Genomic DNA, 21,669 nt, shown 5'->3' on the forward strand with positions numbered 1-21,669 from the left:
CATGCAGATGAGGTGGAAGGGGGGAGTTCGCACCTCCTGCCTCTGTTTCCTTTTTGTCTCGCTGTTGGGCTTCCAAGCATGGAAGCGGCCTAGGAAACCTGGCAGTGGGCCCAAAGTCCTGTGCGGACCACAGGGTCTGCAGGCATCCCAGGGGCAGGCCAAAGAAACAAGCAGGCAAGGTTTTTCAGAATTCTTCTCCCCCCATCCCTCGCCAGTGATAATCCAGAAGGCCCCCATGCCAGCAACCAGGAGTACAGCTGCACGCGTCTAATGCTATTGTTTCTGCTCTTCCAAACTCAGCACCCCAGACCCCTCCCATGGGAAACATAATGAATCGCACCACGGGGTGTCATGAGCTACCCATGAGCCATCCACATCTCTATGCCGATTGCCAAACTGCATCATAAACAACACGGACACATTATGCAGTGCATGCCACATACTGTAAGATGTTCTAACTGTTATGCAAGAGCAAATCAAAATTAAATGTTAACCGAGAACAAACTTTCTGTTCTGTGAACAGCGTACTTACGTCAAGGCCCTCTGCCTGACAATGATGGAGTCAGGTTGACCGCCTCTGTAAACCAGCCGAGCGTTCGCCTGGACCCAAAGCCAACTGCTCTGTTTGGTCAGCAGTCTGAAGACAGTCATTCCGCTCTCTCCAGTTTTAATCACTGAAACAGAACATGATGGGATTAGAAAGTACGAAATGAGAACAGGCCATTCGACCCATCAAATTACTCCTTCCACAGACCATGTACAATCTGTTCTGACTCTACCCAATCCAGCTAATCTCAAGAAAAGGGTCTACAAAATTTCTCGCCAACAAACTCAAATCAAGCAAAACTGCTGAATTCCTTTCTACTCTTCTAATCGACACCATTCAACCTTGACTAAATGACTTCTTTGATGTCGCATTTCCATGGCCCCAGCTCAGGAACCATTATGTTCATCACAATATTGCAAAAGACAAAATGGATCACTAACAGAAGTGACTGACTAAAGGAAATGTTATACTTTACTGGTTCAACAACAGGGCTGGGAGCTGGGCAGTGGATCACAGAGCTAGATGGGAGGGTTGGGAGCTGGGCAGCAGGGCACAGAGCTAGGCAGCAGCTGCCAATAAGTCATTGCTCTGCTGAAACTTTATTTATAAAAAAGTACTCTCTGTCATGTGTTGTGGCTACATCCTGGAGCATGAGTACAACAAAAGCAACCACCTTGTATATTTAGCACTCCTCACTTACAAGAATCTCTCTGAGCTCTTTGTCAGGGAGAAACCGAAAGAGACAGTTGAAGCAAAAGTTTTCTTTAGGACAATCTTGAAAGCAGAGGGATAGAAGTAGCAAAGCAAGTAGTTTTGGAAGAGAATTGCAGAGGGCTTAGTGACAGAGAGACTGCCCTCAGAGTGGAGGGAGGGAGTGGAGTGGAGGAAGCTGGGAACAAGCAGAAATCTGGAGTCAGAGTATTCAAGGTGTGGCATGGGAGAAGTACTTTCTATATAGGATGGAGCAATACCATGGAGAGATCTGACTCCCTGTGGTAAGCGCCTGGCACTTGTTTGACGCCTCACCAAAGTGACAAAGTTGAGTCCCTGGAATTGAGCATCATGGGGAACGTGCCTCACTACTACCATGGAACTGGTGCTGGTCCTCCGATATACTGAACTGCTCCAGCTGATCCATTGCTTAATGTAATGTTGTACTTCCGTCCCATTCAGTAATCCATATATCTGTACCCCTGCAATCTATACACAATCCTGTTCAGTAGTCTATTACCTGTACCCCTGCAATCTATACACAATCCTGTTCAGTAGTCTATTACCTGTACCCCTGTAATCTATACACCTTCCTGTTCAGTAGTGCCGTTACCTCTGTACCCCTGCAATCTATACACATTCATGTTCAGCAGTCTATTAACTGTACCCCTACAAACTCTGCACAGTACCGTTCAGTAGTCCAGTTACCTGCACCCCTGCAATCTATACACAGTCTCGTTCAGTAGTTCTTTGTGATCTGTACCCCTCTGGGCTACGCAAAATCCTTGTTAGTGTGGAAGACTAAACTATTTGTATAGAGAATGCAGTATGAAGACTGAGGTAATCCTCACGTCACCTGTTAGCATTGTCTGGAGTTTCATCAGTACTGGTTTTATGCATTTTATTTTTACAACCGGTGAAGGTGGCTGTGTGCTGAAAATGCATGCTTTGTAAATACATAGCTTTCCGTTTCACCAGGTAAGATCCCTCCATCTTGTGGAGCTGTGATAGAATCACAGTAGCAATTCACTCCAGTGCTTCACAATGTCTTCTGGACATCCTAATCAATTAGTATATTGTATGGAGACAGATGACCGAGAGCATTAAACCAATGTTACAGCAATGATCGCTTTTGTAAAATGACTGTTCCAGCCTCATTTTTACCTCTTTCAATCTTTCCTGCCTCCTACAATCTTCAGGCAGTTAAAACCCAAGCTTTGCATCATCTAATCCCTCCTAAATTGCACCTTGTCTTCTACTATTTTTGTGCCTGATGGTGCCCAGCAATATGGGCCTTAGCACCTCATGTAGTTTCTCAACATGGGAAAAAGGTGGTTTTAGCTATACTCACTCCTCATGTGACTGTCAGCGCAGTGCATCATATCAGCTGCGTGGATGAACTGATAACCTGTGCCTCGCATGCACAGCTCAGCTTCTGTGTAACCCAGTACAAACTTTCCTCTGTAACAATGAAATAAAAGCATCCCATAATTAAACAATACAAGAAGGCGAGAATGTGACTCCTTGGTCAATTTTTAGATGAGCGAAGTCCATCTTCTCTCCCCCACCAGCTGAGGGCCTGGTGGGTAAAAGCACTACCCTGTTTGGCACCACACAGACCAAAAGGTCCGAGTTCAAATCCCTAGTCTGTGCTCCATTGGAGCAGCAGTAGGGGGGTTACAATTGTCCTCAGCGCCCCTGGACGTTGAAGGGGGAAGCCAGGATACTCGCTCCTGATCCTGAAACAGCAACTCTTGCTGGAAGTGCACTTGTGTAGGTGCCGGCTGAAGCCTCCTGACATTCACCGTCAAGGTCCACGTGTGGAATGGATACTCGCCGAGGTACTGGAGGGCTGCCGACACCTGTAAAGGTGTACACCAGTGAGAGTCAGTGTCTTCAAGAGAGGAGAGCAGAAACAAAGGACTATAGTAGTTGAGTGAGCATGAAACAGGATAAAACCAAACTCATTCAGTAGTTTAATAGCCGTCAGGATGGCACAAAGCATTGGAGTGGGAGTAAGTAGGTTTGATTATTCACCCTGCTGAGACTGATTGCCTCATCACACGATGACGAGCTATCTCACCTCAGAGAGGCGGTGAGAGGACCTGGAATTGTCTGCTGGCTGGACCAATCCCAGCTCCTAGCTGGAGGAGGCTATCTGGGGTGAATGAGATTTACTGAACCTCGTATCAGCCACCTGCACTGCCCCGATTCCCAGCCTCTCTCGTTCCCTCTGACCCGCTCTTGATCGTCTTCCCTCCCCTCTCCCCCACACAACGTACTTTGTGTCGCATGCCAGTGGCGTGAAGTCCAACTTGTGTTTGGTCTGGAATATGAGCGTCTTCGTCCTGATTTCCAGGATGGATGGAGGCTGGAGAGGAGTTGCAACCGCAAACAGAGCCAGCTGAGGGGGGATGGAAACGCCATCCTCAGCTTTTTTATTCTGTCCGTGTAAGAACCTCAGCCGCCCCTGGAAGTTCAGCGTCTGTAGTAAAGACAGAGTCAAGCAATAGGTACAAATGGAAACTCGAGGACTATTACTGTAAGAGTGGGTGTACCAGTTGCACTCCAGTGCAAGTATTTATGTTCTCTAAATACAGGAGGGTGGCTTATACATCAGCATAATTAATCTTGATCTTTCCAAGATGGAAACACACATATACACAGGTGTGATTTATACATTGGATTTTACGGGGGGGTTTTGAGCTATGTACCCTCACGGGGGCAAGCAGCCTCCTTTTTGTTTGTTTTTTCCCTCCTGTTGACTTCTCATTACCCATGGCCAGAGCGACAGGCCTGTTCTGAGGAGAAGGACAGAGTGGGCAGTCGGCTCCTACGAGGAGGCAGGATTGGTGGTCTATGACCAGGCCTCCATCAATGCTGCTCGTAACCAGCTGCTAGGATGGGGTCCAGAGAGCTAGCCAGTGATGGGTCACTCTCTGATTTTCCCTCACTCCCTCCCTCCCTTTTTGAATTAAATTGAATCTTCCAGCCTCTCTCTCATTTTGATGTCACCTTTAATTTCTTTTCCTACTTATTTTCTTGGCAAAAGAAGCAGAGAGAAGACTAGGAGAATTTTTTTTACACAGCGAGTTGTAATGATCTGGAGTGCACTGCCTGAAAGTGTGGTGGAAGCAGATTCAATAGTAACCTACAAAAGGGAATTGGATAAATACTTGAAAAGGAAAAAATTGCAGGGCTATGGGGAAAGAGCAGGGAGGAGTGGAACTAATCGGATAGCTCTTTCAAAGAGCCAGCACAGACATGATGGGCCAAATGGCCTCCTTCTGTGCTGTATGATTCTATGATTATTGTCTCTCTGAATGGTGCCCAGGTGCTGTTGGCAGGCTATTAGGCCACAGGGGGTGAAATCACAACAAGTGTGCCCTTTGCTCACCTAAACACCAACTTTCCAGCAGGGCTTACTGAATAGCAATCAGAGTGGCAATTGCTTCCCTCCTCTCCCTCCTCCCCCATCAGTGCAGGGGTGCTGGGGCCAACTGTAGTGACCTAACCACCAGCCCTGACTGGGGATCAAATCAGGGGGCTTTCTGGTCTCTATAGCTCAGCCAATCATTGGATAAACTTGCCGAACCAATTTTGTTGAGGGTGGGGTGGGGGGTGGGCAGGAGGAAGGAGAGACAGCCTTCCAATTTTAACAATAATTACCTGTCTGGGAGAAGGGTCTACTAGACTTTTACACAGAAACTTAAAGCACGGTGGAATAGAGTCGATTCCGATTAACTTACCAGGAAGCCAGAGGAATTGTCCAAGAGGCATCGGAACCTGCAGATAAAGTTCCTCTCCATAAAAGTGGAATTCTCGGGTGGAAGGTGGTGAGGATCGTAAGTGACTACACTGGAGCAAAGGCCACTGTTTTCCTGAGTAGCTGGGTAGTGAAATAGAAAGAGAGGGTTAAAAAAATAAAATACGAATGTTGGAAATCAAAATAAAAAGGAATGCTTCAACTACACAGCAGGTTCATCAGCACTAGTAATGTTTTGGGCAGAGACTGTTTTAACTGGGTTGTGATGAAGGGTCTCCACCCAAACTGTTAAGCTCTCTTTTCCTTCCAGTTTTTCCCCACATCCCTCTTCATGCTGGGGGTATGGCCCCTGGTGCCTGCAGCCCACTTGTACCTTACCCTAGTGGATATTCTGTGTGAGGCTAGACTGGGAGACTTGCAATCCCTCCATTCCCTGAATTCCTGATCTCAATCAGGGAGGGACCTACCAGAGACCATGAATTTCTCACAGGAAGAGAAAGGGCATATATTGAGGGGCAGGTGGGAGAGACCAGAGGGCGGGAGGGAGGCGCCAAAGGGAAAGAAAGAAAGACTTGCATTTATATAGCACCTTTCGTGACCTCAAGATGTCCCAAAGCACTTCACAGCCAATGAAGTGCTTTTGAAGTGTCAAAACTGTTATAATGTAGGGAAATGAGGCAGCTAGTTTGCACATAAGGTCCCACAAGCAGTAATAAGATAATTTTTGTGGTATTCTTTGGGGGATAAATATTGGCCAGGGCACCGGGAGAACTCCGCTCCTTTTCTTCGAATAGTGCCATGAGATCTTTTACTTCCACCTGAGGGGGTAGACAAAGCCTTGGTTTAACATCTCATCCGAAAGACAGCACCTCTGACAGCGCAGCACTACCCCAGTACTGCAATGGAGTGGTAGCCTAGATTATGTGCTCAAATCTCTGGAGTGGGGATTGACCCCACAACTTTCTGACTCAGAGGCGAGAGTGTTACCAGGGAGCCAAGACGGGCACCTATAAAGGAAGCGAGGGAAAGTCACGTGGGTATGGTAGCATAGTGGTTATGTTACTGGACTAGTAATCTTAGTAGGACTAATAATCTGGGAGATATAAGTTCAAATCCCACCACAGCAGCTGGGGAAATTAAATTCATAGTAATTAATTAAATAAAATCTGGAGTAAAAGAAAAGCTAGTATCAGTAATGGTGACCATGAAACTACTGGATTGTTGTGAAAACCCATCTGGTTTAGGGAAGGAAACCTATTGTCCTTACCCAGTCTGGCCTATACTCCAAAGCCACAGCAATGTGGTTGATTCTTAACTGCCCCCTGAAATTGTACAATGCTGCAAACGTGGTTCAAGAAAGTGCCTCACCACCACCTTCTGATGGGCAATAAATGCTGGCCTTGTCAGTGATGCCCACCTCTAAAGAATAAAAAAAAACTCTTGGGGTCACTGTCATGAACTTCCTGGGAGTTGGGTTTGGAGCAACTATAGTGGCCAACTGGGCAAAGGTCTGTACTTGGCCATTCAGAGACATTCTTGAAAAGGATTATGCCTCATGAGAAAGTACATTTTCCAGCAGGGAGAACACTAGCTTCAAGCAGTCACAACTGATTTCTGTCCCTTTCCAGTGAAGATTACAGTAACAGGATTGATTAACCATTTACCTGGCAGAGATTGAACAATTCATCACACTTGACTGCATCTTTTTTCTCCATTACAGCATAGTGTTTAGATGTTGTATTTTATCATGAGTTGTTTGGTATGATTCATGGTTTAAATAACAGCCTTGCATAAATTAGGGAAACCACTGCAACAGGAACTTCCTCTCTATCGCAGAGGTCTTCTGACAGGAACTCCCTGACCATTGTAACATGACATTCCCTCAACAAAATACCACAATGACAATCCCAGTTACTTCAATCCCTAAATCCTGAGAAGGATGTAGGCAGTTTTCTACTGTACTGCTCAGCTGAATAAGAATACAGACTGACCATTGTAATTAAGTTGCTATTAGCCCGCATTCCCTTACATCGGTACCAGAAACCCACACATACCTCACTTAAGAGGCCACTGGTCATGGGCAAGCATAGAACAGTGTATGTGTCAGCAGGCTAACTGACTGTGGAAGGCATCACAGCTAAACCAGATAGTGTCCTCACCTAATGCCCACACACCAGCTGGGGGGGCGGGTGTGGAGGGGGGTCACTGGATACTGATCAGAGTGGGAACCAGAGCTAAATCTGCTGCCTCCCTAGCTTGGGGGCACTGGAGCCGATTGTAGTGCTCCCACCTCCAGGGTTGAATCAGTTGACTCAGAACCTGGGACTGTGCAGCTCAATTTCTACGTCATTTTCCAAGTGCATTTCGGTGCAGTTCCTGGTGTGTTTGATTTAGCACAGAAAGGAATACTTTGGTTACAAGATAGCGCTTTGATATAAAAATCAGCCAATTGCTTGATAACTCACTGTCTGCATGGGGATTGGATTCCTGGAAGGCAGGTGGATTCAGTGCCCAGTGGAGTTGACGACGAAACATAGGCCGGTCGTCCGTGTGGATCAGCTCAAACACACTCTGGTGGACCACATCCGACTGGAAAGGAACAGAATAATCACATCAAGTCAATCGACCGGTCAGACAGCACGAAACGTAGAATAAGAGCCAAGTCAAGGCAATGAAAATTCTTAACATTCTTGGGAGCAAAGGATTAGAGCTGGGGAATAGGTAGAAGGAAAGGGAAACCAGAAATACTGGAAATCTGAAGTCAAAACAAAAAACATTGCAACTGCACAACAGGTCAGTCAGCAGCTGAAGGGGGAAATAAAAACTTTGGAATGGAACCCTTCATCGGAACGGTCATAGTCAGGGGAGAGCGCCTTTATAGGGCTAACCAAAAGAAAGCGGGGGGGGGGGGGGGGGGCGGGGAGGAGGGGAGGGCGACAGGCGGAGGTTCCAGAGTGCAGAAATATTAACTACTTCCACAAAGACGCAGCTGATGGGTTTAATAGCCTGTGAACAGATTTTAAATTGTAGGAAGGAGCCAGGACTAGAACTGGGCCCCATTATAGCAGGGTAAAGGAAATTATAGCATGATAGCATTGGAGAGGGTAAGAAGTGGGGAGGGGGGGGGAAAGAGAAGGGAGATAGAGAGCGAGATTAGGGGAAAGAGAGGAAAGGGAGAGAGAGGCGGAGAACAAGGTCGGGGGGGGGAAGAGAGGAGGGGAAGAGGAGCGAGAGAAGGGGACAAAGGGCGGGGGAGGGAAAGGGAGTATAGAGAAAGAGACAGAGAGTAATGTTGCCTCTGAGCCAAAAGATCATGGGTTCAATGGCCTCATAATCTAAGTTGACACTTTGGTGTAGTATTGAGGGACTGGGGGAGATGCCATCTTCCGGATGAGATTTTAAACCTGTCTGTCCTTTCAGGTGGACACAAAATCTCCCATGGCACTATTTGAAGAAAAGCAGGAGAGTTCTCCCCGTGTCCTGACCAACATTTGTCCCTCAACCAACATCATTAAAACAGATTATCTGGTCATTTATCTCATTGTTGTTTATGGGATCTTGCTGAGTGCAAATTGGCTGCCTACTTTACAACAGTGACTACATCGCACATGTACTTTATTGGCTGTGAAGTGCTTTAGGACGTCCTGAGGACGTGAAAGATGCTATATAAATGTAAGTTCTTTCTTTATTTCACATAATACGGTATTTGCTGCTTGCCATTGGATGAATTGAACTATGATATTATCCCACTGCCCAATGGGTCACAATTACATTTCTTGCTGTTCCAGTGTCAAATAAATGAAAAAAACCTGATAAATAAGTGTTTAAGTGAGTTTAAGTCAACGCCTCTCCATGAAACATCTTCAGCTTCCACCTTGACTCACTATTGACTTTCTTGTTCATTACTTGCACGGCCATTCTCGTGTGGAGATAAAGATCTTATTGTGAGCAGTTTTGAGTATCTGTATTTACAGAATCTTTGTGTTGAGCCAAGGCCCGTGCTGCTGACAGCAGAAAACGCACGCTCCTGTTCCACACCAGTAACCCCAAAACTAAAACAATTTCAAATATAAAAAAAGCACAAGACAGCAGAAGCTTGCACGCATGTATTATATAGGTTCTCAATCGTCCAAACCCCAATCAATCTGCAAGTAATACACCACTCAGTGTTCTCCAAGTAAAGAACTGCCATTTCTAGGAATGGATGGACATCAGATGCTGAGACTACATCAAACGTCAAGCAGCACCAAACACACTGCGGCTCTCAGTCGGCACAGGGTTTTAGCCGTTTTAAAAATGCAAAGCAGAAGTTTCCTATTAAAATTAAATTTAATCGAAATGCACTCAGCAGACTTCATTTCCTGGTGGTGCTTTAATATCGTCAAGGTTCCTGATGCTCAGCAGCAGGGAGTGGGAAACGCGCGAAGGGGGTTTCCGTAAACCTAACACCACAGAACACTGCGCCATTCAAGGGAAGCTGCACCTCAAGCATATAGCTTTAATGTACCATGCGGTGATTTTATTTTTAAAAGGGTAGGTATTAGTTTTCTCTAGACCATTTGGATTTAATCATTTCTGGTGTGCACGCTGGTAACTGCAATACTGGAACACTGGCCGCCAGACATCAAGACTGGATTGATTTATTTAAAGGGCAAGATTGTCTCTTCTCCCTTTCCCCTTTAGGAGTCTTCCTGTGACATGCATCAAGTCAGTGGGAAGTCTACTTTCAAGTTTCAGGATACGTCTCTCTGCACCGACCCCTCGGAGGAGGCACTCTGCACCGACCGCTTGGACTGTAGGGATCACTCAGAGGTCACTGCTCTGTGACGACCACTGTTTCTCCTCGGCCCCTAAGTGCATTGGAAGAAAACTGATGTCCAGTTGCCAAAACCGCAAAGTATTCCGAAATATAAACTGTGCACATGGGAAGCATCTCTGCTTGCGTCACACAGAAGGTAAACAGGGGAAGAGGCTCTGCAATTCCTTCCTGCCTTGTCCTCAGAAATCTGATCTTTCATGATTTTCATCCACAAGCTTCACACGTTAGATACAGAGTATAGCTCCCCGGTCCAACACTGCCCCTTCAATCACCCCTGCATCAGGCACAGCACCGGTTAGACATAGAGTAAAGCTCCCCTTACACTGCCCCAACCAGCTCCATGTCAGGTACAGTACAGGTTAGATACACAGTAAAGCTCCCCTTACGCTGCCCCAACCAGCTCCATGTCAGGTACAGCATAGGTTAGTCACAAAGTAAAGCTTCCTCCATACTGCCATCAAGCACTGCCTCATCAAATATAACATAGATCACATAGCTCCTTCTGCACTGTCCAATAGCCCAAACTGCACCAATGCGGCATTTCCATTTCCTATATTAGACTTCTTTGTGGTCTCGTTGAGTGAGATTGCCAACAGAATGCCAACCAGTGCTGAATTATGGATGGTTTTGTACTGTAGACTTGGCAACGAGAAACGGGTTTAGTCTGTCCGCAACTAATTTTGCATAGAGCTCTTTTAGTCAATAGAGACAAGAGACTTTCATCCCATCAGTATGTGCTGGATTTTATCAAAAAAGCTGTGACTGTGACCATGGAGCATTATCCCTCCTTGACCCCTCTGCAGCCATTGACATGGTCAACCATACCAACCTCCTGCAATGCCTCTCCTCCATAATCCAGCTCAGTGCGACTCCCCTCGCTCAGTTCCACTCTTACCTATCCAATCACCAGCAATGGCTTCTCTTCTAGCCCCATTACCTCCGATGTCCCCCAACGATCTATCCTTGGCCCCATACCTACAAGATGCCTCTTGCTGACCATTTGCCAACATGGGGTCAGCTTCCACATTGCATGCTGGGAACAATCAGCTCTACCTCTATATAGCATTTGTCTCGATCCCCCTACTGGCTCTATGTTGTCAGATGGCCTGTCTGACATCAGCTTTGGATGAGCTGCAATTTCCTCCAGCTAGACATTAGGAAGACTGAAGTCATCGTCTTCGCCCCGCTACAAATTCCGTAACCTTGCCACCGATTTGATCCCCTAACCCAGCCACTGTCTCAGGCTGAACCAGACTGTTCGCGCCTCCCCACCTTAACACTCCATTCCTCTGACTTTGGCTTCTTGTGCATCCCCCCTTCCCTCCAGCCAACCATTGGTGTTCACGCCTTCAGCCGCCCAGGCCCCATGCTCTGGAATTCCCTCCTTAAACCCCTCTGCCTCTCCATCTCGCTCTCCTTCTTTAAGACACCTTAAAATCCAGCTCTTCAACAGAGTTTTTTTCTTTATGCTTTGGGAGAAACGCCTTGCAACATTTGTTTCTACATTAAAGGTGATAACTACAAGTTGTTGATGAATGTACGAGCCCAATATGACTGCTTCAAAAGGATCAACTTGCTGCAATGCATGACCCCCCTTCAGGCTTCCCACTGACCCCATCTTTCAAACCCTAATACTTTTCCCTCTAATTCTCAAGTAACATCCTGGAATTTAGCTCCTTAAGCTGGGCGGGGGGGCGGGGGGGAGCGTGGAGACCTGCTTCAGTCGAGGTGTCAATAAACACTTCAGTTCCCTAGTTCTGTATTAAAATACTGATCCAGGCACCATTTTTCAGAGATACAGTACACATATACAATGCTTCACTGCAGACACACAGCAGATAACTGTTACAAAACAAGGCTTTTTACACATTAGATTTTTTTTCCCTTACTCCAGGGAGCAATTCTTAATTTATATTCAACATTCCCCCTCCCCCACCACCATTTGTAAAGTCTGTCTTTTGGAATGATTTTAGGCCTCTTACAAACCTGACCTTAATATAATTTACACTGTGCTGAGGGCACATTACCAGAGCTGCCAACATTGGATAAGTCCTAGTGTGAGATTATCCGTTGTGAACCCTGGACTTGAGGCACTGATTTGCATCAAAAACACAGACATAGTTGCAGGCAGCAAGCTGTGCCTGGCACATGGGCTGCAGGGGATGAGAAGATGATATCAATACAGTTGCCTTCTTTCCCATCCTCAGATGTTTCGCTCATTTTTCCTCTCTCTTGCTTCACAGCCTGCCTTGCTGTAGGACTTACAACCTTTTTTTGCTTTCATCTGTTGCAGAATGACCATGTTAGAACATAAGAACAGGAGTAGGCCATTCAGCCCCTCAATTCTGTTCCACCAGTGAGATCTTGGCTGACCTGTATTCTAACTCCATTTACCTGCCTTGATTCCATATCCCTTAATACCTACGTCTGGCAAAAACCTATCGATCTCAGGTTTAAAATTATTGATTGAGCTAGCTTTTGCCATTAATTGTGCCACTGCTTTATGTGAAAAAGAGTTCCATACTTCTACCACCCTTGGCATAAAGAAATGTTTCCTAACTTCTCTCCCGAATGGCTTGGCTCTGATTTTAATCTTGTCCTAGACTCCCCCAGCAGTAGAAAAAGTTTCCATCTACCCGATCAATTCCTTTTAAAATCCTAAAAACCTCAATTGTCACCCCATAATCTCCTATATTGCAGGGAATACAAGCCTAGTTTATGTAATCTCCCCTCATAATTTAACCCTTGGAGCGCTGGTAACATTCTGTTGAATCTGTGCTGCATTCCTTCCAAGGCCGATATATGCCCAGAACTGTACACAGTACTCCAGATGTGGTCTAAGCAGTAGCTGTATAGCTGTAGCAAAACTTCCTCACCTTTATATTCTAGCCCTCCAGATATAAAGGCTGATCCGTTAACCTTTTTGATTATTTTTTATACCTGACCACTACATTTTAGTGATCTGTGTATATGAACCCCTAAATCTCTGTTGAAACGATAGGGTCTCATGGTAGACGCTTGGTAGATCCAGAAACTGCATGTTCAAGAGCCAATATGCAAGGATGGAGGAATAGTTTTGATTCCCCCACTATGCTGAGCTCTGGATTTCAGCTGCATGGGAAAGTGCTGAAGAGAAGTCAGACATTGTCCACTGGGGAAAGATGTCCCCAGCAGAAGAGTCTCACACGGTTCCATCCAGCAAAGTGTGGTACTCATAATATCCAGGGAACAGACTGGGATGTTGGCCTGGGAGCAGGCCGACTGCCTAAGTGTATGGCCTAAGGGTGGAAATGTGAGGGGAGAAAATAGAGTGCAAAGCCTCCAGCATTCCTTACAGAAGAGTAACACACACTGCAAAATAAACTTAAATAAAAAGACAAAATGCTGACAATACTCAGCAAGTCAGGCAGCATCTGTGGAGAAAGAAATAGAGTTAATGTTTAAAGTCAAACAGTGTACGAATGAAGCTCAACGGAAGCTCGAGGAACAGCACCTCATCTTTCAATGAGGCTCTTTAAACCTTCTGGACTCAACATTGATTTCAATAACTTCAGATCATAACCACTGCTTCCATTTTTTCGACAGGTGCTGGTAATGGTTCTGATGTTGCCATTACAGCTACTCTGGGCCCATCTTTTGTTTCTTTACTTGTCCATCACCACCTTCCTTGCCTTGCACCATCATCCCTTTTGTCATTTAATCACTCCTGCCCTCCACCTTATCACAGACCTTCCCTTTTGTTCTTTTCTCCCCTTCCTCGCCCCCTGCCCCCCCCACCCCGCTTTCCCTGGCTCTGTACTTGCTTAAAAAGTGTTTAATCTTCAACTTCTTCCAGTTCTGACGAAAGGTCTTTGACCTGAAACCTTAACTCTGTTTCTCTCTCCACAGATGCTGCCTGACTTGCTGAGTGTTTCCAGAATTTTCTGTTTTTATTTCAGATTTCCAGCATCCGCAGTATTTTGCTTGAGTTTTGCACCATGAGCCCAAGTTGTAACCCAAATCAAACTGATGGCATCCGATTGAGGTGGTTAAAATAATAAAGGCAACAACTCTTCCTTTTAGTAGGGGAATCCAGAAAGAGGGAAGAAAATCTCAAAATAAGCCAGCAGAAAGTGAGGCCACAAAAATGCCTTCACAAGAATGTGGAACACATCGCCCCAGAAAGCCAGAGATGCAGAATCGATTGAGGTGTTTAAAAGAGATAGACACAGCAGGTCAATCAACATCTGGAAGAGAATAGATAAGTTCATGTTGTGAGTGGGACCCTTCAACAAAAACAGGTGCTGAATTAGGAGATGTTTTGTGCTGTTGACCCCTGCCCACTAGAAACTGTGGGCTGATACTGCCAAACTAATTCTTGGACCCTTCCAGCCAGAAGACAATGATTGTCACCCCCTCGGTCTGAATTGGATTTGATCCCAGGTTCTAAATGTGAAAGGCCAGCGTCTAACCTATTGCACTGCCCAGTCCCTCTAACAGTATGATCTTTAATGGGAGTTTTTATGGTGAGACTCTTTCAATTAAGGAGAACTCAGACTCACCTGGTGGAAGCCAAGGTAATCCTGAATGGTGGAAGACGTGTAGAACACGTATCCTTCAGCGGTGATAACCAGAATAAAGCCATTCAGAGCCTAGAAAACAGGATAAAGAAACATAAATATCAGCAATGTGATGACATGGAAAGCAGCACCTTACACCACCTCCATTAATAACCTGGATCTCAGGAAGTCAACTTCATCAACTGCAAGGTTCAGCCTGATTGGCCAATGTGGAACAATATTGAGCCCTGCTGACTGCAAAGATCCCAGTTAACATTTAACTGCAATTACTTTAACCCCAATTTAAAAGTTTACAGGATATCTTTAAAACGCACCACCTCCAACATACCCAGCAACCCCGCTTTCACCCACTCGGTTATTTTTTTTTGTAACACCAAAGGACCTATTAACTTTGGGTGATTTTTTTCAACTTATCAATGAAAAACATTAGAATTGGGAATGGAACACATCTCCAATTTTGCCTGCCTGTCAGCACCAAGCACTCCCAAGTTAGGGCCAGGGTCAGTTGGTTAAATGCAAAGCAAAGCTCCATATGCTGTGCCTCAACTGAAGATGAGTTCCCCCCTACTGCACCATCATGACATTTCCATTTTTCACATCAGCCATACTTATAATTTGCTTGAGAGAGATTGCCAATTTAATGCCAGTCTGTGCCAGATTTATTGAGTGATTTTGTACTATGGAACCACAGCCACTAGAAACTGGGTCGAGAGAGCCCAAATCATTTCACTTAGGTCCCTTATAGACAGGAGACAGAGAGAGAGAGAGAGAATGAACCCATGTGGCAGGAATGAAGTTGTGGTGGCTGGAAACCATCCTGAAATATAAAATGCCTCTTAATATGAAAGAGAATTTTTCTTGACTGCTGCCTGATTTTTCATATAATGACTGAATTTTCAGTTTTAAAATCAATAACTGAAATTGGTGCAACTCAAAATGTCTAGTGACTACTCATTAAATCAAGAGGCATCCATTGCTACATTCATCTATAGTCAATCTTGTGCTCACCAAGGCTCTGGGGAATGGAATAACTTGGGCTATTTCATTCACCCAGGAGGGTGACTGTAAAAGGTGCTTTCCCAATGGAGCACTGGTTTTGGAGCATGGAGCTACAGCAGGCCCCAGACATCGTTCCCCACCTGGCGCCAATGACTCTGGTGACAGCTCTGCTGGTACAAAAAGCAGATTCTCCGTGCTGCCAGAAGGTGGTAAGCCAGACGGGTTGACTGCAGCTGATGGCAAAAGAACTGGCCATTTTTTTAAAATTAAAAAGCGCTTATAAGGTTATAACGAATCACAGTGCCCATCTACAGTCCTGATATCCTCGCCAGACCCTGCAAACGCCTCCAGTTTTCTACTTATAACAGCGAAACGGAATCTCTATTTTTGCCAACTTATCTTATTTCCCTGGCTAATCACACAGGGTAATCCAGTCTAAATTTTTTTTCAAAACATACCACATTCTATAAAAGCACAATACATTTCCCCCTGTGCAACGCTATTAGTGCTGGTAAACATCCCTCACAATTAATGACTGCTTTGTTCTATTGCTGCTCCAATATGAGAAGAAATTGCCAGCAAATAATGTAAATACAGCCCCAAGTCACGCAAGGGAGCCTTTTCCCTCCAAACAATGCGCTCTCAGCTCTCTGAAGCAGTTTAAGTAATGGGAGGCACCATTAAACTTTCAATCACTGCCAAGATAATTAGACCTTCTTGACCCAGTCTATTGTTGGTCCCATTTAAAAAGCTCAGGTTCCACACTCCGCAGGATGCATTAAACATTAACGGCACTTGATGCTGATAAGAGTCCCATAAATGGCAGACACAGGGTTCTCCCTCCTTTGATGGCATTCTGGAATATTGAGCAGGGCAAGTCCCAGGACTTGATGGCATTGGAGAGTCACACTTCTCTCATAGCCGTGGGGTCGCTACTTAAATCTAAATGCATGGCACTGGATTCCCTCCCTTCAGCCCATCAATCCCACTATCCAACCAGTCTTCATTTGGAATACTGTCAAGAAGCAGAGATATATAGAAGGGAGTGGCACACAGAGATCAGGGGCCTCAGTTTGAAAGCTGCTCTCCCCGCTACCTATTGTATAAAAGAGTCTTAAACTGTTTGCTACTTCCCCCACCCACCTTCACCCCCAAGTCCCCTCTCCAGCGCCATTAACCGATACCCTATTTAAGTGCCAAATTCCCCCCCCCCCAACCCTATTTATACTGCAGAGCGAGACCAACAACAAAGGAACGGCGTCTGGTTTGTGCACTCACGAATGCAACTTCAAAGCAACTGCACATCCATGACCGTGCACGTGTGGAGTTACTAAGTTGCCTTCATGACAGATTCTGGCCACGTTCCCTTCCCTGATATTGGGGAAAGGTCCCTCCAGGTTAGCAGTGGTAAATGCCAATGCTTCTTGCATAGGATGGCTGCAAACTCAACCCCCCCACCCCCCATAGCCCGAATAAAAATGGCAGACCTAATATTCTGTGGCACTGGGAGAAAAAGTTAAAATGACGGGAATGTTAAAGAGATTTTTTCTTCTCCAACACACAATTATTACTACAAAAAATGGTGGTACAACCATTGCAGTAGATGAAGGTCTAGCAGATGTTTCAGTTGTTACAATAAGTAAGAACTTAGCAGGGCTATCATTTTCATTGTGTGGGATAATGGGATTTTCACCGAAGATTCGGGAATTGCATTCTGCTGCTCTGCCCATTTATAATTAGGCCATAGGTTTATAGTGAGTAAATGAAAAAAAACTCCATTTCTATTCCATGGATTTTGGTCATCATATTCTTTGATTCCATTCACTTTTTGGTGAAAACTGCAAATTAGTAACCTTGGAGATTAATCATCGGACAGCTATTAAATCCTAGAGCTTGAATATTTGTAAGACAGCAGAACCAGATGGAATTCACATTTAAGAATATTTCAAGCTCAACATCAGGAGAATACATGCAGATCTGCTATAATGTAAGGAAAAAGGGTCCTCCATGGCCTTGCTCCACCCTACCTCTGCAATCTTCTCCAGCCCCAACTTCCAGCACATATCCTGAACTCTTCTGAGTCTAGCCTACTTGGCACTTACCAGCCCCCCATCCCTCTCCCCACCGCCCCCCCCCCCCCCCACCCCACGAATGCCAAAAAGCCACCACTGGTACCTTCAGCCACCACCCTCCTGTGTGCTGGAACCTGAAGGTAGCTTTTTTGGTCTTCAATATTGTTGGTGCAAGAGCAGAGCGGGTGATGGGCAAAATGGGAAAATGTGGCTGAGCACTCTACACTCCGATCTGTGCCACTTTCACAGCAAGTGCAACTTTCTGGGAGACATTTTAACCCACGGCCTAAAGTACTCGCATGAAAAACAACAGTTTCTTTTAAATAACGTAATGCACTGAAATTTTCCATTGACTTAGGGCAGGATTTGCTGGATGCTTGCTTTGCCCATCGGAATTGAGCCCAAGAGCGGCATCATGAGGGATGCAGCTCTTAAAGGACAGCATTACCACCCACTCCCCTCCCCCCACCATCCCCCGGCAAAGTTTTTTTTTGTTTTGCAGTATATTTTTAATACAGGCCTCTATAATTAACTTTGGTTGGCATTTTTATCAAAAATGTTTTCTTTTCCTTTCTCCGAAAAGTACTTTTATGTGGAATGTAAATTAGCTGATTATTATCTGCTAATTCAGCAGAAAAGCAACTGTAACTAAAGAATTTACAAGATTATAGCAGAACAGAAAGAGCTAAGAGAAAGAGGCGACTTAAAAAGAAGCTGCATACAATACAAACTTTTACGGGAGCTCCAGATGCAACAAGGCAATTAAGTGAAGAACCCCTCCAGTGGTCAGCAAGTCAATATTAACTTGGCATTGCAGGTTTGTTTTGAAGTGCCCTAGTCGCAGTATTCCTTAGTTAAAGGGACATAAAATGAAAGAAGCTCGCAGTCTCAACCGTCCTCCAACTCTGGAAAAAAAAACTCCACCCCCACCCCCCCCCGCCTCACAACACTCTCTTTAATTCCCAACTTCCTCTGTTCTGGCCTCCACCCATCATGACAGCACTACTCCTGTTGACCTACTAATCAGCTCCCTTCCTTCTGCCAGACAGACAAGGAGGACCAGGCAGGTAGTGCAGGAGTCCCCTGAGTGCATCTCACTCTCTCACCATTGGTAAGGGAGAGGGTCCCTCTGGGGAGTGCAGACAGAGCCAGAGCCAAGTCCACAGCACCATGGATGGCACAGCTGTACAAGGGGGGAGGAGAAAGGAGGAAGGTCAGGAGAGCAATACTGATAGGGGATTCTATAGTTAGGGGAGCAGACAGGCGTTTCTGCGGCCACAGGCGTGATTCCAGAGTGTATGTTGCCTACCTGGTGCCAGGGTCAAGGATGTCACTGAGCGGCTGCAGAACATTCTTGCGGGGGGGAGGGGAGGTAAACAGCCAGAGGTCGTGGTCCATATCAGTACCAACGACATAGGTAGAAAGAGGAATGATGTCCTGTAGGAAGATTTTAAGGAGTTAGGAAAGAGATTAAGAAGCAGGACCTCAAGGGTAGTAATCTCTGGATTACTCCTGGTGCCACGCGTTAATGAGTATAGAAATAGGAGGAAAGAGCAGATGAATGCGTGGCTGGAGAGATGGTGCAGGAGGGAGGGCTTTAGATTCCTGAGGCATTGGGACCAGTTCTGGGGAAAGTGGGACCTGTCACAGGCCAGACGGGTTGCACATCAACGGATCTGGGATCAATGTCCTTGTGAGGAGATTTGCTAGTGCTGTCGGGGGTTTAAACTAATTTGGCAGGGGGATGGACACCAGGATGTAGCAATCGAAAGGAGAAACAAGGGGCACAAAGGATCGGCACTAGAGCAAGTAATAGTACAGTATTGGGTGGGATCAGACTAAGAGAGTACAAGAAAGTCTAAGACTGGTTTGCAGTGCATGTATGTAAATGCACGAAGCGTGGTAAACAAGGTTGGTGAGCTGCAGGCGCAAATAGTCACATGGGAACACAATGTCGTGGCAATAACGGAGACCTGGCTCAAAAAAGGACATGATTGGGTACTAAATATTCCTGGATACAAGTTGTTCAGGAAAGATGGGGAAGGAAAGAAAGGAGGGGGGTTGGCAGTATTGATTAAGGAGAATATTGCAGTACTGGAGAGAGAAGATGTCCTGGAGGGGTCAAGGACAGAATCTATTTGGTTAGAGTTAAGAAATAAAAGAGGTGCCATTACACTACTGGATGTACTCCATAGGCCACCAATAGTGGGAAGGATATAGAGAAGCAAATTTGCAGGGAAATTACAGAGAGGTGCAAAAGCTATAGAGTAGTGATAACTGGGGACTTCAACTATCCTAATATAGACTGGGATAACAATAATATTATAAGGGGCAAAGAGAGGGAGGAATTTTTGAAATGTGTTCAGGATAACTTTCTTAACCAGTACGTTTCTGGCGCAACGAGGAAGGAGGCAATGCTGGACTTGGTTCTAGGGAATGAGGTGGGCCAAGTGGAGCAAGCATCGGTGGCGGAGCATTTAGGGAGCAGTGATCATGGTATCATAAGGTTTAGAAAAGCTATGGGAAAGGATACGGACCACTCTAAAGTAAAAATACTCAATCGGAGGAGGGTAAATTTTAATGGAATGAGAACAAATCTGGCCCGGGTAAACAGGAATCAAAGACTGGCAGGCAAAACTGTAATTGAACAGACGGTGGCCTTTTAAGGAGGAGATGGTTCAGGTACAGTCTAGGCACATTCCCACAAGGGAGAAAGGTAGGGCAACTAAAGCCAGAACTCCTTGGATGACAAAAGAGATAGTGAATGAGATGAAATGGAAAAAAAGGATGTATGACAAATGTCAGGTTGATAACACAAGTGACAACCAGGCAGAATACAGAAAGTTCAGAGGGGAAGTGAAAAAGGAAATAACAGTGGCAAAGAGAGAGTATGAGAATAGACTGGCGGCCAACATAAAAGGGAATCCAAAAGTCTTCTACAGGCATGTAAACAGTAAACGGGTAGTAAGAGGAGGGGTGGGGCCGATTAGGGACCATAAAGGATATCTACTCATGGAGGCAGAGAGGATGGCTGAGGTATCAAATGAATACTTTGCATCTGTCTTTACCAAGGAGGAAGATGCTGCCAGAGTCTCAGTAAAGGAAGATATAGTTGAGATACTGGATGGGCTAAAAATTGATAAAGAAGAGGTACTAGAAAGGCTAGCTATACTTAAATTGGATGTCACCTGGTCCGGATGGGATGCATCCTAGGTTGCTGAGGGAAGTAAGGGTGGAAATTGCAGAGGTACTGGCCATAATCTTCTAAACATCTTTAGATGCAGGGGTGGTGCCAGAGGACTGGAGAATTGCAAATGTTACACCCTTGTTCAAAAAAGATTGTAAAGATAAACCCAGCAACTATAGGCCAGTCAGTTTAACCTCAGTGGTGGGGAAACAATTAAAAACGATAATCCGGGACGGAATTAACAGTCACTTGGACAAGTGTGGATTGATTAGGGAAAGCCAGCATGGATTTGTTAAAGGCAAATCGTGTTGAGCTAACCTGATAGAGTTTTTTGATGAGGTAACAGAGAGGGTAGATGAGGGCAATGCAGTTGATGTGGTGTATATGGACTTTCAAAAGGCGTTTGATAAAGTACCGCATGGTAGGCTTATCATCAAGATTAGGGCCCATGGAATAAAGGGGGCAGTAGCAACATGGACACAGAACTGGCTAAGAGACAGGAAACAGAGAGTAGTGGTGAATGGTTGTTTTTCAGACTGGAGGGAGGTGTACAGTGGTGTTCCCCAGGAGTCGGTGCTGGGACTACTGCTTTTCTTGATATATATTAATGACTTGGACTTGGGTGTACAGGGCGCAATTTCAAAATTTGCAGATGACACAAAGCTTGGAAGTGTAGTAAACAGTGAGGAGGATAGTGATAGACTTCAAGAGGATATAGACAGGCTGGTGGCATGGGCGGACGCGTGGCAGATGAAATTTAATGCAGAAAAATGCGAAGTGATATATTTCGGTAGGAAGAACGAGGAGAGGCAATATAAACTAGAGGGCACAACTCTAAAAGGGGTACAGGAACAGAGAGATCTGGGAGTAAATGCGCACAAATCATTGAAGGTGGCAGGGCTGGTTGAGAAAGTGGTTAAAAAAGCATACGGGATCCTGGGCTTTATAAATAGAAGCATAGAGTACAAAAGTATGGAAGTCATGATGAACCTTTATAAAACATTGGTTC

At 45.4% G+C, this 21,669-nt stretch overlaps 1 protein-coding gene across 1 annotated transcript in view; it reads right to left on the bottom strand.

The window, feature by feature from the left end:
- LOC137323891 (aryl hydrocarbon receptor-like) overlaps positions 1-21,669 on the bottom strand; it is a 157,473-nt gene that overhangs the window by 16,095 nt on the left and 119,709 nt on the right. Inside the window, exons 4-9 of the mRNA XM_067987937.1 lie at positions 14,385-14,474; positions 7,490-7,613; positions 5,008-5,147; positions 3,541-3,743; positions 2,610-2,719; positions 533-674 (exon numbers count right to left, since the gene is read on the bottom strand). Coding sequence (XP_067844038.1) covers positions 533-674; positions 2,610-2,719; positions 3,541-3,743; positions 5,008-5,147; positions 7,490-7,613; positions 14,385-14,474 — 809 coding nt within the window. The remainder of the gene's footprint in view (positions 1-532; positions 675-2,609; positions 2,720-3,540; positions 3,744-5,007; positions 5,148-7,489; positions 7,614-14,384; positions 14,475-21,669) is intronic.

The sequence above is a fragment of the Heptranchias perlo genome, chromosome 7 (assembly GCF_035084215.1).
Source record: "Heptranchias perlo isolate sHepPer1 chromosome 7, sHepPer1.hap1, whole genome shotgun sequence".
NCBI classification, from domain to species: Eukaryota; Metazoa; Chordata; class Chondrichthyes; order Hexanchiformes; family Hexanchidae; genus Heptranchias; species Heptranchias perlo.